We start from the raw sequence: 21,507 nt of genomic DNA on the forward strand, positions 1-21,507 counted from the left end.
CCAACCAGCACATCAGGAGCAATTAGGGGTTCAGTGTCTTGCTCAAGGACACGCTGGGACCTTCAAACCTTGTGGTTACCATCCAGAAACTCTACCCCTGAGCCACCGCCGCCCCCACAGTGATAGCACATGAAACAAGCAAGCAGTGCTCACCTCAGGCATCTCCAACGGCACCCTGCGCACCTGCATACCCTGTAGAACCACCGGCCTGGGCTGGAGCATGGACAGCACTGGTGCCCCCTCCTGGACCTCAGTGGAGGTGAAGCTAGAGGACTGCGACTGTCTCTCTCTCTCCCTGCAAGTCAGGTAACGTCAACAAATGTTAAGTATATACCCTGTATACTGTAGTTATGAGCCCTAGTTCAGGTAAGGGGACAATACTGCACTTGAAATACTGCATATCATCTCTGTCTGGTTGTACGTAAAAAAACTGAACATTTTAAATACAATCTGTGTTCCAATGGATCCAAAGGAATTAATCACTTTCATACTGTCATTCCTATTTTGGCCATGTCATTATAGACATTCTGTAGCAAAAATATCAAATCTAAGTATTAAATTCATGGGGTGAAAAAGGATAAAATGATTCAATATAAAAGCTTGATAACTTACTGCACTGGGTCCTCATAACCACCTCCAGCAGGTCCAAATGTATATGATCTCTTCACTCCTGTTACCCAGAAACACAAATCAACCTCTTTGAGTGCAAGTGCAGAGTTTGAAAAGAGACTATGCAGGCCACTCCAGCCACTACTGTTGCATTATGTAAAGGTAAAATAAAATACTAAGCTGCTGGCCCTAGTTATCTGCACTGGATCTGAATGAGTGAACAGATTACTGTCTATTACTAAATATAAATGTACAGTGAATATATGAATATCAATGAAGCAACGAAAATAAATTATGAATGTACATTATGGTACCTGTATATAAGTCTATCAGCACTGAGTATATACCTGTAGCTGTACTATATGGATTACATTAAGCATGTTGAAAAGTAAGGGAAGGTTTGTAGCATGTTGCTCTTTTTTTGACACAGTGGGGTGATGTCGGCAGACAAAACCTACGCTCATGCAGAAAACGCAACATAGCGTTTTTTTCTTACCAACTGCTCTCTTGCCATAATTCACAGGGAACACCAGGCCTGTTGATGTTCTGTTATTGGTCTCTACCATCTATGGCAGTATTAGCATAGCACACTTTTCAATATGTCTCAGACTGTGACTGGAATAGTGTTTGGGGGTGGGAGGGGCAGACAGCATGGAGCAGCTTTCATGACTTTGTTTGGTCTGACTTGTTGATAACAAGAGTTGATTTAAAAAAAAGGTTTGGTTCGTGGTGCTTGCCGAACTGTTCAATACAAAAACACATATCGTTACACCACTGTAAGTACAATTCTCAAATGGGGGTCACACACGCACGCAGGTTTAAACACCACAACTCGCAGGAAGTGCAGCATAGTTGCCATTAATATTCACTCACCACTCTCATCGTAGAAGTAGTGCACGGCCCCCTCTGATGTGTCGTCGAAGGTGGAGGCCTCGTGGATGCCACCACGGGGCAGCAGCAGCGAGGAGGCGAACTGTAAGGCTGAGGGCAGTGTACGGGTCCGGGAGTGGGAGGAGGTCCGAGCCCTCTGGAGGTCCTGGAGGCTACATTGACAGTTTGGTTTGTTTTTCCATTGATTACCCAGCTAGCATTTAAATTATATTTTCACATGCAGATCTAGATTCACTGCCGATTTTCAATTACTACATTATTTCTACATACAGATTCTGTCTTAACAAACATTAAATGCCATTGACAATGAATGGAGAATTTACGTCATATGTGTCCGTGCAAATTGGCTGTCGGTATGTCTGTGGAAACCCTTGGCCAATAAGGGACCACCATTCTTGGTGACGTAACTACGGTATGTTTCAAGGTTGGTACAATAATTGATTAGAGGGCCCCTTACTTCACACAGGTGTGATTTTTTTAAGTGGTGCAACCACTTCCTTACGCAGCTTTGTGTGTCTGTGGGTGGCTGGCTGGCTGTGTCCGTCCCTGGCTAGGTCTGAGCACGAAAATAGCGTTTGGTTGGTTTTCACAACCAAGTGTCACTGTTGCACAGCTTAACACACACACATATTAACTGTATATATGATGATTTCGGGTGTGACAGTACAGTGACAGTACAGTAGAGGGACCCCCACACGGTGTAACTGTCATTTCTCAACCGTTTCAGACGCGGGGCGGCTTGCCGGAACTGGGCCGGCACCCTGGACACGTTCCTGTGGGTCTGGAAGTCTCGGGGACCACACCAGGGACTCCCACACGGAGTTGCACCACTTACTTCACACGGGTGTGATTTTTAATATGAAATAACACAGGAGGAGGTTAGTGCTGCGCTCATGTGGAGCATGAATGTTGTGAACATTCAATGTTGTGCAGGATGAAATCAATGTGCTTGGTATTTTTAAAACCCAGAAGCTTAGCTGTGACAAACTCTACAGATACTCTCCATATATCTTTTTTCCAACCTTCCGCCACATTGACGACATTATAACAAGTATAACTCAAACACCTGTGTGAATATTGCTAGCTTGTTCGCATGATTTAGCTTGGCTGACCTGGGTGGGGATCCCATGGTGGAGGGGGGAGGTGTGGGGTTGCTGCCTGCGTTGTGTCTCCTGCGGATGGCCTGGGTCCTCTTTACACTGCTGACTGAGTCACGTTTGCCCCCGTCCTCTGGGGCCATGGCTGTAGGGGGACAGTGACATATGAAAATATTTGCCTATAAAATAGAAACGAAGTAAATAATAACTACATTGGCTGCCTACTGTACAGACAAAAGTTGTAAACTAGCAGACCAGAGCTACAATAATGTAGCTCTGGTCCATAGCTCTAATGCGTTGCATATGCATTGCATCTTCATATGAGCTATGAAAAGTAGCAAAAACAGGAGGTCACATTGCAATGTGTTGTAAGCTTGCAGATCTGCAATTTTGTACGATACAACGAAGTAGGGCATTATTTATTTCATTTACATAAAAACAAGCTGAAATACAGAGATACAACAGAGACGATATACAACAGAGACCATATGCCAAAGACCAGTGCTGTAATTAGTGTATGTAAACAGTTAAAATGAATACATAAACTGCCATTTAAAAACCTCACCTCCGCCCACAGCCCCCTCTTCAACCAGCTCTCCTGTCCTCCACCCCATCTGGTTCCCAGTCCAGGAGCCTCCCAGAGAGTCCAGCCGGTGGTGATGAGCTCCAGGAAAGCCGTCAGTGTGGATGTTCCGGGCCTCCAGGTCAGACTTGGAGAGTGTGAGGGTGCGGGGGGCTGGAGTGGAGGACAAGGGCATGGCGAGAGCCACAGGGGGCACAGCCGCTGTGGTGCTCTGACCCCCACCGGCCCCGTCCATGCTGAGCACCCTGGCGTGAGTCTTTGCGCTTGCCGTGCTGGCTGAGCGATGAGCAGCACGTGAGTGCGTGTGTGAGGGGCCGGCCACAGAGTCTGGCAACTCCCCGTCCCTTTGTGGGGCGGGCGGCGGAGCTGCAGAGGGTAGAGGGGACACGACGCCAGCGTTGGTGAGGTCTGGGGAGTAGCAGGAGGTAGAGGAACTCGAGTCATCTTCGTCGTCGTCGTCATCATCGTCGGAGCTGTAGCGCCGCTGAGACCCCAGGCTGGAGCCAGCGCTCATGTCGCTGCCGTCGTCCTCATCGCTGGAGTCCTCAAATAGGCTCTCGCTGTATGCCTTGACGCCCAGCCGGCTACGCACAGGGATGTAGTCCCTGTGCTGCCTGTGGCTGTGGTGACGCCTGTACGGGCCACAGTCGAAGCTGCCGCTCATTGCGCCGACCCGCTTGCGGGGGGCTCGGGGGGCTTTCCGTCGGCCTGGCCTGTGGCCCGCGGATGTCCGCAGTAGCTTCAGGTCTTTGGGGCGAACCACCTGCTGCTGGGCCTGCAGCGTAGGCCGGTCTGATAGCAGGAAAGGGGCTGAGGACACGGGGAGGGCAGGCTCAGAGCTCACTAGACCCAGGGCCAGCCCTGAGGACACCGAGTTGGCCTGTCGCGGCGGGGGCGGCGGGGGAACCAGGGCGATCCGATCTATATCACGAATGTCCATCGAGCGGTCACTGCTCGAGGGGGAGGAGTTCTGTTGGGGGAGAAGAGGTGGCTGTGCGATATCAGAGGGCAAGTCCTCCCCCTCTACGAGTGTCCTGTCCAGCCCTTGGCCGAGGGAGTGATCTTTGGAAGGTGAACGCAGCAGCACGCTGTCGGACAGGTTGTCAGTGTCACTGCCGTCCTGAGCCGTTGGGTCCTCCAAGGGCTCGGGGAGCTCAGAGCCTGCGGCAGGGACTGAGGAGAACGCCCGTGCGTCTGTGGGTCGTGGCAGGCTGAACGAGGGGCTCTCAAGCTGCGTGGAGTCCGTTTTCTCGCTGCGGTAGCTGCTAACGGTGCTGAGGGTCTCACGGTCCGTCGTGGCCCCTCCGGCACTGAAGCAGCTATCCGTGGAACCAGCGGCTAGGGCCACCCCACTGCGGCTTCCCGGGTGCTCTGTCCCAGGGCCAAATGCGACAGGGTCGAGGCCCAGACCCAGAAGGTTCTGACTTAGCTCTTCGCTCAAGCTGCTCTTTATAAGTGGGCTAAGGGGAGTCTCCCCCAGGCTCTCGGACTCAGCGGAGGGACCAAGGGGAGAGTAAGCCCTCATACAGTGTCCCTCAGGACTCTGGGGAGACAGTCGCTCCAGCGCCCCAACCTCCACCTCCAGTATGTGTTCTCTCTCCCCACCGTCTTCCTGACTGGAGGGGGAGGGTGGTATAGACAGACAATCCCCAGGCTCTCTGAAAACGCTTGACACTCCAGACACTCCCATTAGGCCTGGGAATTCCCCTCCGAGAGCTGCAGCCAAGCAGGACTGGACGACACTAGCAGCCCCTGTTGAGCGAGAAATAAACATTAGAAAAAACGAGCCGGTCATGAAATTATTATTGTTTTTTCATTCTCAATAAATAAGCTTGATTTGAACCTTAAGGAAAAACAAAACAAAAAAACAGACATTGTTCAGTTAATTCTGCAACCCTACAAAGTAAAAGCTTGCTTACTACTGATTGTATCTTGGGAGCTCTGACGTAGAATCTCCCGGTGAGCTGAAGTCACAATTACATTATTGCTGCCTTGCTCCCGCATTAGCTCCCTGATATCTGAAGTGCAAATATGGAAACTGTGGTTACAACACGACTAGTAGGAATAGAACAGAACAGAAGAGTAAACATGACTTTATTGTCATAGTACAAAGCACAACAAGAAGAAATGGTGAATAAGTGATGTGACAACTATGACCCCGCCGTTTATCTCATTCCAAATACTCAGAGACTATCTCACTAGGCTAATCTCATTCAGTCAAGATAGAGTGGTTAACACTTAACAGTACCTATTACCTCAGTACAGGCATGAAAGATAACGTTATAATATTAATCAAGATATATCAAGAATATTATCAAGGCATCCTCCAAAACAAAGAATGGACTGATTTATATAACTTGGTATGAGTTCAAACTAGTATAATACCAATCCCAGTATATTTTGCATTTTCTTCCAGTGCCAACCCATCATGCTATACATTGCACTATACACCATTTTTGACAAGTGCACTTGTCAAAAATAAAATTCAACATGTTATGCTGTTGGGAGTAGGGGTGTTCGATATGGTGATAAATATCGCCGGGACGATACAATGTCTCCACGATACGGCATTTTAGAGTCATCATTTCCATCACGATAAATTTGCTGCATCAGATGCAGTGAATGCACGTTCTATGATGTGTAATTTATACTTCTGCATTTCGTTCACCAAAAATAACAAATCTACAAGCTAGCAACGCGTCGCTACTGCACCGCAATGCAAGGCATAGTTTGCTTATAGATTGGTCGTGTTCTGTGTCCAAAGTCCCCGCCCCATTTCTTCTGGGCAGAGAGGGAAGCAGGAGATGTCTACACTCACTGCGCTCCTCAGCAAAGCGTTATAGTATTCCATGGAAGCAGATAGGATCAACACTTGCAAGCATAACATTTTAAATCCCTTAGAGAGAGGGTAAAACCACAACATAAACCGAAGTCTCACTTAGGAATGACATGGTATTTTAAGACAGAGTGCTTTGCTTTTTTTGCCTTGAAAATCATGAAAGGCAGATGGCTCTGCTCACTCAAAGACCCCTAAATTAATATGTATTTGTATTTGCGGACCCCCGTCGGAAAAATATTTTGTGTGTGAGCTTGTAGCTATTTTCAAATAGCCAATGTGTATGATTAAAGTGGTTAAATAGATATTTATGATATTCATAAATTTAGCTAGGGACCCCCTGGAACTGCTGGACCCCACTTTGAGAAGCAATACCAAAGGGTGTAGGTTAACACCAGAGTAATGTAGTAAGAGAGTGGTGACACGCTTTGATCTCGCCGCAAAGCGGGTGCCTATGGGCGATAGTTCCAAACATTGCTCCTATGGCTGGAACTATTCCATTGAGATAGAATGAGCACTTCCGCATTCCATTGCGAGTCAACGGGAGTGTCATTACTCTTACTAGATCTGCACAGTATCTGTGCTATCTGAGCAACTCAACTGCTTTTGATTGTCTCCACCAGGCCGAAGGCATGGGGAGAGAGTATGTTTTGCACTCCGTCCGTGTGTGTGTGTGTGTGTGTGTGTGTGTGTGTGTGTGCGTCCGTCCGTCCGTCCGTCCTTCCTTCCTTCCTTCCGTCCGTCTGTTACCAGCTAATCTCCGGCACCGTTGGCCCGATCCATGCCAAACTTTGCACACACACTCCCTGGATGCCAACGACGAACCTCTACCCCAAATATTCCTCAACGGCCTGTTATAGCGCCACCATGAGGCTGATTTAGGCAAAACACATTTCTGTAGATTACTCGTACACATTTTATCCATACATCACACAATTCGGTATACACTATCGCCATAGTCATGTGATCAACACGGATCTGCACCATTTCCCATCTTCCTTCCTGATTGGCTAAGATTCGCTTCCAAAGCTCACATGATTGGTCCGTTTCGAACAAAATGCCACAAATCACAAACACAGTGTGCAATTACGTGAAATTATACACGCACATTTCCACTAGGCTGAGGACGACATGACACAATTTATTTTCCAAACCAGCCTCATGGTGGCGCTATAACAGGGCAATTCCTGTTTTTAGCTATAACTGCATCGTTCTGTGTACAACTTTGTATGCGCACTCCCTAGAGGCATGGAAAAACATTTTCCCTGCATCCCTCCACATCTGCCGGTTATAGCGCCACCATGAGGCCGATTTCTGCTAAACACATTGTTTATATTAGTCGCACAGATTTCATCCAAATCTCATGCAAATCGGTATACATGATCTCTGTAGTCATGTGATCAAGACGAGTCTGTTTGATTTCTCAGATTCTACACTGATTGGCTAAGATTGCCTTCCAAAGTCTTCAGGAGTGGCCCGTTTTGTACAAAATGCTGCACATGTCCTGCTCATCCAGAATTCTATCCTCAGAGATGCTATGAGTGATCTGACTCTGCATTTCCTCAACACAATGAAGAAAATTGTTGCAAAAAACAAACAAACATGTTTATATCACTGTTTATATCAAACTAAACATTTTGCCAAACATCACACACACACTCCTATCGTCCTGGTGGAGACCTGTGCCCAGAAGGGCACTTTTTCTAGTTTGGCTCTAAATTAATCGCTGTTGATAGCCGAGCCTTTAGGTGCATATATACCTCCATACATTGATTACTTTATAAACAGCTTGCAGAAAAAAGCACAGGGACGTAGCCTACAGTTCAATACAAGGTCTGCTAAGAGGATTTTATAACCCAAGAAAGCACTATGGCTTGTTTCCATTAGGGTCTAACTGGGGTCCTTCATATTAAATTAATCTGAACATTAAAGACACAACATTTGTCACCACAACAATATCATTATTGCAATGTGTACTGTATATTTAATATACAGTACAAATTGCAACAATGATATTGTCGTGGTGGCTAGCTGGTGGTGGTGAAGTTTAAATAATAGTGCCACCTCATAATTGTAAAGTGCAAATACAATAATTGAATTTGTGTACTTGGTTAGTTATAATATAAGCATATGTCAGAAACAATAATAATATTAGGAACAGTTAAAGGGGCATTCCACTCATTTTCAACATTTTACTATGTCATTAATGTACCTTAGAGCTGTGTGGAAATAATAAAAAAGTTCCCACATTCTGTGTTTCCTAGAACTAGAGGTCTGAAAAAATCATTAACATGGTGAAACACATCTTGATGATGTCATCAAGATGTGTTTCACCATGTTAATGATTTTTTTCATAATTACAGTTCTAGGAAATACAAAATGGGGGGACTTTCCACACAACAGCTCTAAGGTATATTAATGACATAGTAAAATGTTGAAAATGGGTGGTTTTCCCCTTTAAGTGAACCGTTAGGAACCGGAACCGTTCAAATCCTAACAAATCCCAACCCTATGTGGGACTGGGGTTCACAACATGTAACCACTGGTTTGAACCATTCACTGGTATGCTTCATATTGGTATGAAAAATACAACACTACACACAGTGAGATTGTAAACCTAGCCCAGTATGCGCAGCATGGCGGCTGCATGAAAACACAGATACATACCCTTGGTGCCTCCCGTATCTTCCAGCTGAGGTAAAAACTCCTAAAAGCAAGCGTGCACGCGCACACACACACACACACACACACACACACAACCACACAACCACACACACACAGATCCATTAGGATGTGAATATAAAGCACATAGGACGACTAACAACAAAATATAAGCACTTAAGTTAATAGAAGGGAGAGATTTAAAATAGCCCTGCGCAAATTAACAACTGCTTAGCACGTAGTAACCCTTACCGACACCTGGTTGAGCCCAAATAGTGAGTGCTGAGAGCTGCAGCGCACAGGCGGTGTTGAGTTGACCTTCCGAAACACAGTCATCTCCACACCGACATGACTGTCCCTGTGAGGAAATTAAAACGGCAGTGGAAAGAGGACTGAAATAAATACACCATGCAGCATTTGAGTACGCTGTGATCTCCTTCAATAGTACTTCTTCAAACTATAGCACAAACATCCACTTATTGTTCACGGGACTTAATGGCTCTCATCAATCTAACATAGAAACCAGTGCAGATCCAACTGTAGAAATCATGTTATGACAGGGTTCATGTGTGATTTATGAAACGGCTGTATCGTATTAATCATAGCACAAGAATGATAGTGTTGATAATGTGACAGCTGAAAACGATAATTTAAATATCATGGCCTTAATTCTGGCTTTAGAGGTCGTGAACCTAGAGTGTACAACATGGACAAGTGGGAATACGGCCAAGAGGAGAAAAACTTAGATATATAGATATTTGAAAAAGGAAGTCAGAAGAATGTGGTCTGGAAAAATAAATCACTGATTCAGGATTGCGGCCCATCAAGTTGACAGTTGACGAGAAACAAAGACCTGAAACTTACATCACATAAATACAAATATTTTACTACTAATAATAATAATAATAATAATAATAGGCATTTGTACATTTCCGTAATGAATAGCCTACTTGCCATGTTGCCAAGCAACAAATTGTTAATACTCAACAATTATTAACAGTTGACATTTTAGAAGTGACTAATGAGGTCCTATTTCTTACATATTACAGGCCCCAGTGGCTGTGTCTGTGCTGGTCATGGTTCTCTGGGCTGGCTGCATCGGATTTTCCAATGGCACGCCGTACCCTGTCATCCTGTGCAATATTGTGAAATAATGGCGTATACACCATCTGTCCGACTCCTAAACAGCCTGACAAAGAGCTCCACCGTGGTTTACAGTACGTGCGTATTTGTGCATTGTTGAACCGGCAGTCTTGCTCTGTTACAAGGTTTGTCTGTGGGGTTATCACTTATTGTGTGAGGAGATAACCTTTTCACAAAATGACGGCCGTGCCCCCATTTCAAACAATATGGAAATAGGTCTACCCATTTACGTTATGGACACATTCAGTAGTAGATATAGGGCTAGGCCTTTACAAAATATAATATTTTGATATGCTGTATAGGTTTTAGGTTTAGTTATGCACGATTAATCGGTAGCATAATCGGAATAGGCCATATCGGCGATAAAAATGTCATATCGGTATTGGAACGGTCTCAAAATTATACAGATCCTTTAATCGGTTTGCGCCAGCAAAAAATGTTTTTAAATGAAAAAAAAAATCATCAAGGAGTTCAATATAAATCAAAAGTGTCTAGTACCTCTAGTCTAGAACAAAAGCCAAATCAAATACAAAGTAAAAATAAACTTTAAAATGTTTTAATTTAATTTGTGTACTCATCTCATTCAGTAGTCTTTCAGTTGTGAAAACAGACACTTGGAAGTATAGGATATTTATTTAATACTTTTATTAAGACTTTGGGCCAAGCCTCAGTCTAGGGCCTAGGCTTGTTTCCGGTCATAATTTCATAATCATGCACCCCTAGTTAGGTTACATATTTTTAAGTGATGAATGTGTGGTTGCATAAATCAGATTCTCCAACTATGCTGCACTGCAAGTCTGTATCATGCACTATGCATCAGTGTCAGGCTTTATATCACTGCAACCACATCCCAAAAAGTAAATTCCTTCTATGAACCTTAGACTTGGCAATGAAGTGTAAAGGCTTCTGACAAGCTTGCTTATCTAACATTGTTTACCTGTGTTGATTTCCATCATGGGTTGCTGACCCCTCCTCTCCCTCCTCTGCCCTTGGGGCATCGGCCGTGAGTGAGGCCTGCTTCTGCTCTATGATCTCGCCAAGGTCGAACATGGTGTGAAGCCGGAAGTTAACCACCTTTATGGCTGTGAAGAAGACCGCCACCACAGCACAGTACACCCCTGCTACCACCAAATTAGGAGGAAGGGCCTGAGAGGGAGGCAGAGATGACGACAGTAAATGAGGCGAGCTCTGTATACTGTAGTGGAGTCACATGAGACTACGTCAAAGAGATGCTGAACTTTGGTAGTTTTAGGTGTAGTTTAAATTCAAATATTATCTTTACCAGATGCTCCTGTACTGTAAGAGAGGAATCAGAGGATTGGGGGACAAAGAATTACACATTTCTTCCCTCTTTCCCTTTACTCATTTTCTGATGAAAAAGTCTCACAAACCCCATATCAACACATAAATGAATGCATACAAAGCAGACTCTACTGATAAAGAACAACTTGATAGATTTTGGGCCAATCGCTCCTCCCAACAAACTTTCCTAATTTGAGGATGGTCTGAACTGATTATGTGCCAACTGGTTAACTCTTTAGTGCGAGCGGTTTACAGACGTCATCTTATGTCACAGACTGATTCTCAAAACGTAAGATTATAAATATCAAACATGTTTGATATTTACAACTAAAACCTGTTACGCCAAAGCTCCACCCACTGTGTGATGTCAAGAAATGAACCAGGGCGAATTGTGAGGTTGGACGCCGCCATCGAACACAGCGCAGTGTCGGCAGTGGAGCACCCTTCATTGATTAAAAAGGGAATATTCCCTCTGTGACGCTGACGCGACGCCCGATGGCTGCAGTGGAGCTTTGGCCTTACAGTAAGTTTTAACAGTGGGTGACAGCCAGACGAATTTTCCGGAAGTGCATCATTTGTCTATGGGACCCAGCGACTACCGGCGATAGCAGGCGAACGGGCGATGGTCGAAGCGAACGGGCGATGGTCGAAAAGACGGCGGGGCAACGTCGCTCGAAAAGCTAAAAATGATTCATCTTTTCGGGCGATGCCGGGCGATGTGTCGGCCGATGCTCGCCGGCTGTTAAAACGTACCGTTAGTGTGAAAGGAATACATGACTGAATGTTGAGCAGCCAAACCACCAATATCCAATGAAAGCAAGCTGTCTGGGAAGCGTCAAATAGCCTCGCATCATCAGAACTGAAATCTGTGTGTAAATAATGCATAATGCATGTCCGGTTATTTACACCTGTCCATTATTTCACAGGGACTGACCTCTGCTACACGACAGGTTCATTAATTTGTTTACAGTACACTCGGAGTGAAAACAGCTTAAATTAAGGATATATCGGTTGGGCTTTAATACAAATCAAGGTTGTACAAAAATGTGATCATCAGTAAAAGGCTGTGTGACTGACTTCCATCACATTCACGTAGTCTGTCTGGCAAATGGCAAGACCAACAAAACAAGTCAGTGTACTGCCTGCAGTGCTTCTAGTGTCACAAAGAAGCCGCCACCCACTGTTAGTGTCAAACTACAGTATGAATGCTTGAGGGGGCATAGTTGTTTGACACATTAAAAGAAAGTCCAATTAAGACAGCTGAGGCTAATGATAGACAGTCTCTAAAGCCTCATTGCACGCTGGTGTTGCAGTAAATAGCAGATATACATGCTACTTGTAGATCTGCCATTACTGAGCACAACACCAGCAGGCAACAAAGTATAAATGAGGCTTTAGTCCTTCCGACATGGAGCGGTACATACATTCTCTTTCTCTCTCAATAATCTCTGGAACTGTGGAATTGCAACTAACTCACCATGTAGAGCAGAAATGGGAAGGCCAGGAGGAATATCCAAAGGTATAGGTGGAAGCAGTTGGAGAACGTACTCTGATGGGGGTCCACGTACCAGCCTCCTGTGAGCGAAGCCCACACCCCCTGCCGCAGTATCTGAAGAGCTTGGGAACCCATCTCCCTCCTTCAGGTCAAGTCAACCCAAAGTTGCAAGGCCTCCTCGGAGGCTTCTAACTGTGCTGCAGTTGTAGCCACAGTGTATCAGTGTGTCTACAGTGGCACTTCCATTTGGGATGGCAGTTTAACCATTTGGACTGAGTACAGTTTCATCAAGCATGCCAGTCTCTCGCGTCTCAAACTCGTACTTTAAATGCGCTTGCTGACAAACGCACTGTTGCCAAAAAATCTAGCCTTGTCCTTGTAGGGTAATCAGGAGAGTGACTTTTTGGCACATTGGTAATCCACTGAACGTATAAAAAGTATTCATCTGTAAGAAAAATCAAAGCCGTCTTTGATTTAATTCCTCATATTCTGTCAGCATTCTGTTAACAGGAATTCAACGAATTCAAGTAATTTGTATTGGAACATACACAAGCACATAATTTAAAAAGATAACACCTTAAAATGGTCTATTACTTATTGGTTTCATGTAATTATTTACATTGCAAATGCTGATTAATCATGTAAGTGATGACGTGTAAATGTCTGTACAGATTTACTTTAGACAGACAACTATTTCCAGCCAAATAAACAGCATTTTCAGAGCTAGGTCAGTGTTGCCACAACCCAGCTTAAGTTTTCTAATTGACAGTAGCTTGGTAGCGACCAATTTAGCTCAATTGAACAATATCCATATATATGTCGACAGGGACAATGAATCAGTCGATAGTCGAGCTTGTTAACCGTCGGTAACTGACGATTATTTCAGCGGATAGCTTTACATTAGCATAATATGGCTAGCTAACGTTAAATAGCTGATAACAGTTCACTAGCTGGCTAGCGTTAGCTTCCTTTTGGTGTGATTTGATTTAATGAACATGTTGTGCCTCTCAGTGTGAGATCCTCTCCACAACATGAGCCCCGTACGGCAAGATGACTAAAACTTGAGTTGTTGTTCAGCTTGCCTCATGTTCTCCTTTCTTCCGCGTTTCAGTCCTTTGCAAGAAAATCTCAGATTTTTCCTTCCCACTAGCCCAGGATGCTAGCATGCTAGGTGGACTATGCTATGTGGACTAGCCAAAGCTGTCGATTAGCTGCAGGGCTAACTTATCATTGTTTTCTGCAGAGCTGTGAGGAAGGTCTCTCGTCCTCTTTGGCATAAACGCTTGTCTCCGTTAGATATCCAGCGGTTGCGGAGGTCCTCTTTCATGCTCAGCGACAGCTTCTCATTTCATTTCGTGGTATTTTGTATTTTTGTGTGGCAGAACCGTGATGTGATGTTTCAAAGAAGCTAGCTTGGCTAACTAGTTGACACACATGCTCGCACATGCGCATAGAGTAATGTTCCCAGAAAGCTGATTGGTTGTAGCTAATGCGTCATAGATGGGCGGGGTCAGCAGCTGTCTTGTGTTCAGGACTTGAGGCCATATGTTCCAAAAATGTGTTTTGCAAAAATCCACCTGTTGGTGGCGCTATAACAGGCCAATGTGAAAAGGGTGGGATATGTTCCTCAGCCTAGTAGGAAAGTCTGTGAAGGATTTCACGTAAATTGCACACTGCTTTCATGATTTGAGGCTTTTTGTTCAAAACAGGCCAATCCTGCCAACTTTGAAAGCCAATGTTAGCCAATTAGGATGGAATATAAAATATCGGACAGATCCGGGCTTGAACACATGACTATAGAGATAGTGTGTAACGATTTGTGGGATTTTTGGACAGAATCTGGAGGAGTAATATCAAACAATGTGTTTTTCTAAAGTCGGCCTCCTGGTGGCGCTATAACAGGCCGTTCTGGAAGATTTGGGGCAGAGGTTCATCGTTGGCATCCAGGGAGTGTGTGTGCAAAATTTGGCATCGACCGGGTTAACGGTGCTGGAGATTAACTGTACACAGACGGACGGACGGACACAGTCACACACGGACACAGTCACACACACACACACACACACATGGACGGATTGCAAAACATACTCTCTAGTCTCTCCCCATGCCTTCGGCCTGGTGGAGACAATAAATCGCATTCAAGTAGATTAAATTACTTTACTAAAATGTTATGGAACCTTCAATCCTCTAATCTCTCTTTATTATTGTTTCTTTTACAAAGACACCAATGAAAACCTGCCTGCACCAAGTTGTTGTTTTCTGTCTCTTTTCCTGAGCTATGCTTCATGTTGACCTCAACCTTGGTTGTGACCTTGACTTTTTTTTACCCAAAAGTTACTCAACTTTTCATGGCAGCACGTTGATAATTCCTGCCAAGTTTCATGGAAGTCTGCCCATCCGTTCTAGATTTTTACCTTGATCATGTCTGTAACCTTGAACTTTGACCCAAACGTTTACCATATTTTAGTTGGAAGCATCTTGATCGTTCCCACCAAGTTGCATGAAAATCTGGCCATTCATTCTCCACCTTGCTAAAAAATAAACACACACAAACAGAACTGATTACAATACTGTGTCACTGCCACACTGCAGCAGGGAGGGTAAAGAGGACTACTGGCTAAGTAAGGAATATAAATTACAAAAATAAACACCTTGGTTTCAATACACCAGAGGCATGTTCTAGCCAATAGAGACAGATTTATACTTCATTGCTGACAGAGTCGTTCGCCGAAAATACCTGATCTAAAAGCTTGTAGATCTAACTTTATCCATAGCAGTCTTCCTGTAGCATCCCCTTTAAAGATTTAAGAGAGAGAGAGAGAGAGAGAGAGAGAGAGAGAGAGAGAGAGAGAGAGATTGAGAGAGAGAGAGAGAGAGAGAGCGAGAGAGGAGCAAGATGATGAAACTCAAGTGTAAGAGACATGTTTAAAACATGACGTGGCCTATAATTTGGGTGATATGGTAATTAATGCAACAGAAGAAAAGGGGGGAAAAGGCATGCACTGCATTCATGTAGAAACATTTTGCTGCGGTATGTCTGATCTGAATAACAGCAAGTACATGTTTTCAGTGCTCAGACATGAGGAGTGAGATACAGCAATGGGCCAGTGTAATATTTCATTCAGTCTCCATCGTATGACGATGTAGCATGCCAAGTAAGCCTGGGACCGAGGCTAACAAAAATGATGCCTTGCGAGCTTGTAGAGGGGCTTGTTATTTTCGTGAAGCAACACCGTTGTGTGATACAGCATAATAGTGAGTACATGACATGTGTCAGGAATCAGGATAAAGCCTGCATGCGATCTACTTTCTGTTGCAATTGAAAGCAAATTATAGTTATACCTTCTATTATCTTGGACAAATCAACCTGGATTCACAAATACAGACAATATAGACACACACATATTATTTCACAAAGCTAGAAATAGGACTTTCATATTAAGTAGTTTTACAGGCTGACACAAAAGGAGCCTGATAATGCCTATACCGATTAAGTGGATATAGGTGCATCTATCTGTAACAGTTGATCATTTTGTCATACAATATAATGCACTAAACATGTATTCCTCTCTGAACTAAGACCATACAGTATACCAGTGTCCACAGCATTGCACTGATTGAAATGGAAACTTTATTTGATTGGCATTGCACTGATTGTAATGATTTCTGCATAGTGCAGGGTAGTTGTACTGTATATGTATATTCATCGTATTGTTTTTCTTGCCTTTGTATTGCAGTATACTCTCCTGCAGTATACTAAGTCCTGTAAACCAGAAACCGGGCTTTTTCGTTAGAGCTTGGCTTCTCGGCACTTAACAAGTAACAAGTGGTCTCTTGGGGGGACAAGCATACATTTTGTGTTCAGTTCTTATAGGTCATGGACTGGTTTGAACCACAATCGCTTGACTCACCAGCACCAAAGTTGACCATGAGAACTGAATACAAACTGTCTCATCAAGCCCTACAACCTAAAAAGGATTAAAAGTTTCCCAATGGTAAGATGTTTTTTTTTAATGACATTAGGCCCCTATATAGATTTAATTGAGTTTAATGGCAACTGCCTTGTGAACTTTATTGACCCTTTGCAATCCCTCTTTGTGCTTTGTTATTAATGCTACTTACAATTGTGTATAATTGTTACTATTGCAGTCACTAGTATGGATATTTAATAGTTTTGAGCTTTTGTTTGTTTTGGATTGCTGTATTTCACACTCTGCACTTGTTGCACACCTGCCTGTCCTGTGATCCTTCACCATGGTTTCTTCCTTTTCTGCTGTTGTTTTTGCTTGCCCAATATTGGGTCTAATGACAGGGGGTGCTGTTTCATTTCCTTTGTTGAATGTGGGTCTCTGAAGCCTGTTGAGACTGGAACAGTGATTAAGGGCTTGACGAATGCAAATGCTGGTCACATGACAATGTAAACCTTGGACTGAATCTATAAAGAAGCAGCACAACACAGTTGCGTACAAAGTATATAATCAAGTGTATTTTCCTCTTTATCCATGATCTGTACACATATTAAGATCCATTTCACAGGAACACTATATTACAATAGCAATGAGTGAGGACTGGAGTAGACTCTGAATAGTCCATGTTGAATGGCACTTTTATATAAAACAAACAAATAAAAAAACAGGAAATCACAGACATCGTTTAAGTAAATGTAGACATATTTCAAGAGACATCAGCTTTATGTCAGATCCAGTGAGCCATGATTTTAGCACAAGATGGCAGAACAAAGAAAACATATGCACACTTCCATTGTGTCGTCTCTGCATAATATCCAGCCTGCTGTCATGAAAAACAAAACCTATTTGCAGCTGCGAGAGGAAAGTGTGCTTTTTCTCTGGATTTAAAAGGCAACATAAATGTCATGTTTTAAGAGGAGTGGCAACAAGATATACACCGAAATATCAGAGAAATACCAATACAATTCACAAACTTTCAATAATTCATCTCACAGAATAGTCTTTTTAGTAACTGGTAGAAAAAACAATACGTGTTTGGCCGATTTACAAGGAATAGCTATGTCTTAAAGATATGTTAAGAATTTTCTGTGTGCTTTAATCATTTTTCCCATGACAATTTTGAGGAGGAAAAAGTAAAGAAAGAGAGAGAGATAGAGAGACTTCCTCCTGACATGAGGTGGGGTAAGTTCTCTCTTTCCATGGAGCAATAGGAGAAATGTCCTCAAATGTGATCCCCCTGTTCCACCCCCAAGAAATCCACTGATCAGGCTGCAGCGTTTTGACAGTGAAACTGTTTGGGGTGGTGATGGGTGGGCAGCCTCTTTCATGTAATGTCTTTTTCACACCCTTTCCCCACATTCTCCCATAAATGAACATACACGTTGACACTCCTTCGGTCCGCTAAACCTCTATGTACATACAAACAAATTATGTTTTACAGAGAAACACCCACACTAAGAGTGGCATGAATGATGCTGAGATTATTCCTACATTGAACGGCATGGCACATTGACTGTGATATCTCACCGAAAAATAAAAAGAAAGATTTGTCATTCTCATCCATCCAAATATAAGTTTCATTGGCTAGAGTAACTCTGTATAATTTTATAGTCCATTTTAAATTCTGTGTTTTCCATTAAGAGTGCTATACTTCATGCTTCAAAAATATGGTTTATGACATTGTACCAGTAACATAAAGCCATAGCCATGGGTAATCCGAGAGAACTGGGTGACTGGAAATTTGTAAACCTGCATGGCATAAAATGGAATTTGTAGGGGCAACTATTCAAGTATGAATAACCAAGTAAATGTGGCTATGGCCTTCTTTTAGTTGTAGTCAGAATTGTTGAATTGCTCTGTGCTTGTCTACCATAAATATTACACTATTCTACATCGAGCTTGTCCTGCCTTATATGATATTATCATAATGAGGACATGTAGAAGTGAGACAGATCTTTATGAGCAAAAACACTGACACAGAACTGTTCAGTTGTTCTTACTCAGCATTTCTGTACTGGGACCATATCCATGCTATATACAAAACCAAAACAGGATATGCTTCTTCTGAACTGGTGCATAACGCAAAAAAAAAAATGTTATGCCAGCAAAGATTGGGTGAATTCAGACCAAGTTACAAGTTTTAAACCAGGTGACATACTTCAGAAGAGCCTTTGACCACTTCTTGTAAAGGAGCAGAGCAATTAATACTCAAATCAAATGTAGCCGTCAAAACATTGCTCTTCCCTTTTGTTTTTCTTGTTTTAACCAGTGAGGTTTATCTTGAAGGTGGACCTGGTAAATAAGGGGCACCGAATGAAGAAATAATGACCCGTTAATTGCCTAGTCTCAGACGTAGTACTCCTTATCTTTGTTCTTCTTGCCCTTTGTGGCGGCCTTGGCTACAGCGGCCGTTGCCGTACCCGTCACCGCTTTGTCTTTGACCACCGCCCCGTTGCCCTCGGTGGGGGAGCCAGTGGCGAAGCCATTGCCCTGGTCCGCCTGGTACGAGCCTTCATCACGGTTGCGGTACTTGTACATGGCATATAGCAGGATGAGGATGCACAGCGCTGCCGCCGCCACAATGCCCACCACCATGCCCGTAGTGCTGCTTGACTCCCGGATCACCTCCACGGCACCCGGATGGGCCTTCTCGTCGGGGGTGGTCGGGTCGGCTGTGGGCACATGGGGAAAATTGGGGGGGTACGTTAGTCCTGGCGTGTTTCGGGAGGATGGGGGGGCGGCGGGAGGCAGAAGCACCTGGTCACGGGTGTTCATTTTGCCCGCTGGGATGTGGAGCTGGTCGGGGTTGGTTGTAGGGGTGTAAGGAGGTATGGGGCGGGGTTTCTGGACTCCACCCTCGCCGGCGGCTGCGGCAGGGGGTGGAGGAAGGACTGTCCTGTCAGTGACCATGGGGGAGTTGTTGCTGTAAAAGTCCTCGTCGTCAGATTCCGTCATTTCCCCGGAGCCGAAGGCCGATACCTCCACAGGGTCACCGCAGTCTTCTTGGTCTGGAGGACAGGGAGGGTGGGGCGGGAGGATCAGGGACTCTTTGGTGGTCTCGAGGGGTGACAGGAGGGTGGGAGGAGGTGGAATAGCAGGGTAATGGGTGGCGATGGACGGAGGCTCAAGGGAGTCCACTGTTATTATGGGCAACACTAGTTCCCCTCCTGGAAAGGGAAAAAGAGAAGGTAGGGGAAGCCTACATTAGAGCAGAGTTAGGAAATTCTAGCTGGGAGTAATGAGCAATTGTCTCTGCGAAAGCAGAGAGAAACAATGTACTCATTATCCAGAATATTCCTAGGACAAGTAGGACAAGTATTGCATTCTGTTCTGTGTCATGAGGTATGTTACCTGAAGGTTTTTGAAAGGAGTAAATATCTTTCATTCTCATGTCTCATGTGTATTCATTGATCACAGTGCACCTGCTCATGAGGTTAGCTGGATTTACTCAGTTGAAGGAAACATGCACTGACTGAAGTCATTATAACAGTACATGGCAGAGATGCTATGTGTCTGTGAAAATCACTTTGTTTTAGAGAAACAAAGTTAGCACTCAAACCTGTCACTTGCTTCAGACGTTATTTCAAGGTTCAAGATTCTGTTAGTGTTACATCTTGTGTACATGTAAGTAAGAGTACCGTATACATTTTTTATGTGCACACTGCATTTTAAACTGGTTTGTTAAGACCACTGGCAGAGAGCACTCCGACAGGTACAAAGCTGTCCAACTCACCTGTTCCTGGTTCACACTCTTCCAGGTCTTCATCGTCGCTAGGGCACTCGGCTGACGCTACTAAAATATCATCAGAGTTCTGGGGCTGGAGAGGAAAGGACGGGACAATGTGTTACTGTAAATAATTTGTATCCATCAATCTACCATCTACCTACCTACCTACCTACCTACCTATCTAACCCTACCTACCTTTGGTACCTACCTACCTTTCTATATAGATTTAATGACAGAAAGCTGGAGAGAGATAGACAATGAGTATGAGAGAGAGGGGGGGGTAGACACTAGGGACAATCTACAACTGGTAATCACATGTCACACTAGGCTAGCGTTTCGTGGCTCTGGGTAGTAATTGTACATACAGGGCAAATTTGCAAATTATATCAAAATTGAATGGTGGAGCGCAGATCTTCACCAGGAGGCATGAATTGCAATCACATGATTATAGAAGGACTAAGATTGGTTTCCATGCACGTCACTCGTCATGACAATAGCAATAGGCATCACCAAAACTACAATGAGGGAGTGCAACGAACCATGTACAACCCAGATTCGGCACAAACAAGGGACTAAATTATTTTCGCTCCTATGCCACCAAAATGTGGAACGCCCTACCAACAGTCATTAAGACATGCGAATCCCTTGACTCCTTCAAAACCGCTCTCAAAGGGCACCTACGGATGGCTGCAATTCGAAACTGGCCCCCGTAAAATCTGAATCCCCCCCCCACCGCCCCCCACCCCTTTTCCCCTCACTGTATATGTTTCTTTTCCCTTTTTACCTCCATTATGATGAATTCCTGTTCTGGTCTTTGTCTATATAGAAGTGTCTATTTGTACGTCTCTAAATGTTTTGATGAATTGAACATGGTGGACCCTGTTGTAAACAAGTGTAATGCTTAATTGGGTCGTCCACTCACAGTTAACAGCCTTTGTATTGAGTTTGTGCTTGAAATGTACTGTAATTCTGCAAACTGTTTTCAATCAATCAATCAATGGTGGCTACAATGGATGTTTTGGTTATACAAAGAAAGAGCAGTGGCTGCTTAAAGCAGTCTTTATTTTAAGCTTTAAAAGGGACCTCTTTCTCGAGGACAACCAACTTTGCTGCATCAACAACTACAAAGCACACCTTCAAAGGGAATTGAATTACACAGTCTCTTTTTCCAATTTCAATGAGATTGTAATAACAG

At 44.0% G+C, this 21,507-nt stretch overlaps 2 protein-coding genes across 5 annotated transcripts in view; both read right to left on the reverse strand.

The window, feature by feature from the left end:
- LOC306928506 (pecanex-like protein 3) overlaps positions 1 to 14,083 on the reverse strand; it is a 40,185-nt gene extending 26,102 nt beyond the window's left edge. For both annotated transcript variants that reach the window (XM_079508681.1, XM_079508680.1), the window contains exons 1-10: positions 12,600 to 14,083; positions 10,758 to 10,966; positions 8,930 to 9,035; positions 8,684 to 8,723; positions 5,100 to 5,198; positions 3,163 to 4,932; positions 2,613 to 2,742; positions 1,483 to 1,652; positions 613 to 670; positions 154 to 295 (exon numbers count right to left, since the gene is read on the reverse strand). In XM_079508681.1, coding sequence (XP_079364807.1) covers positions 154 to 295; positions 613 to 670; positions 1,483 to 1,652; positions 2,613 to 2,742; positions 3,163 to 4,932; positions 5,100 to 5,198; positions 8,684 to 8,723; positions 8,930 to 9,035; positions 10,758 to 10,966; positions 12,600 to 12,752 — 2,877 coding nt within the window. In that variant the 5' untranslated portion in view covers positions 12,753 to 14,083. The remainder of the gene's footprint in view (positions 1 to 153; positions 296 to 612; positions 671 to 1,482; positions 1,653 to 2,612; positions 2,743 to 3,162; positions 4,933 to 5,099; positions 5,199 to 8,683; positions 8,724 to 8,929; positions 9,036 to 10,757; positions 10,967 to 12,599) is intronic.
- A 2,998-nt stretch (positions 14,084 to 17,081) lies between these two features.
- The window catches only part of nrxn2a (neurexin 2a), a 191,806-nt gene continuing 187,380 nt past the window's right edge, over positions 17,082 to 21,507 (reverse strand). For all 3 annotated transcript variants that reach the window (XM_079508488.1, XM_079508487.1, XM_079508486.1), the window contains 2 exons: positions 20,319 to 20,403; positions 17,082 to 19,752 (listed from right to left, as the gene is read on the reverse strand). In XM_079508488.1, the coding sequence (XP_079364614.1) occupies positions 18,932 to 19,752; positions 20,319 to 20,403 (906 nt within the window). In that variant the 3' untranslated portion in view covers positions 17,082 to 18,931. The remainder of the gene's footprint in view (positions 19,753 to 20,318; positions 20,404 to 21,507) is intronic.

Source organism: Electrona antarctica (assembly GCF_951216825.1).
Source record: "Electrona antarctica genome assembly, chromosome: 8".
Taxonomy (NCBI): domain Eukaryota; kingdom Metazoa; phylum Chordata; class Actinopteri; order Myctophiformes; family Myctophidae; genus Electrona; species Electrona antarctica.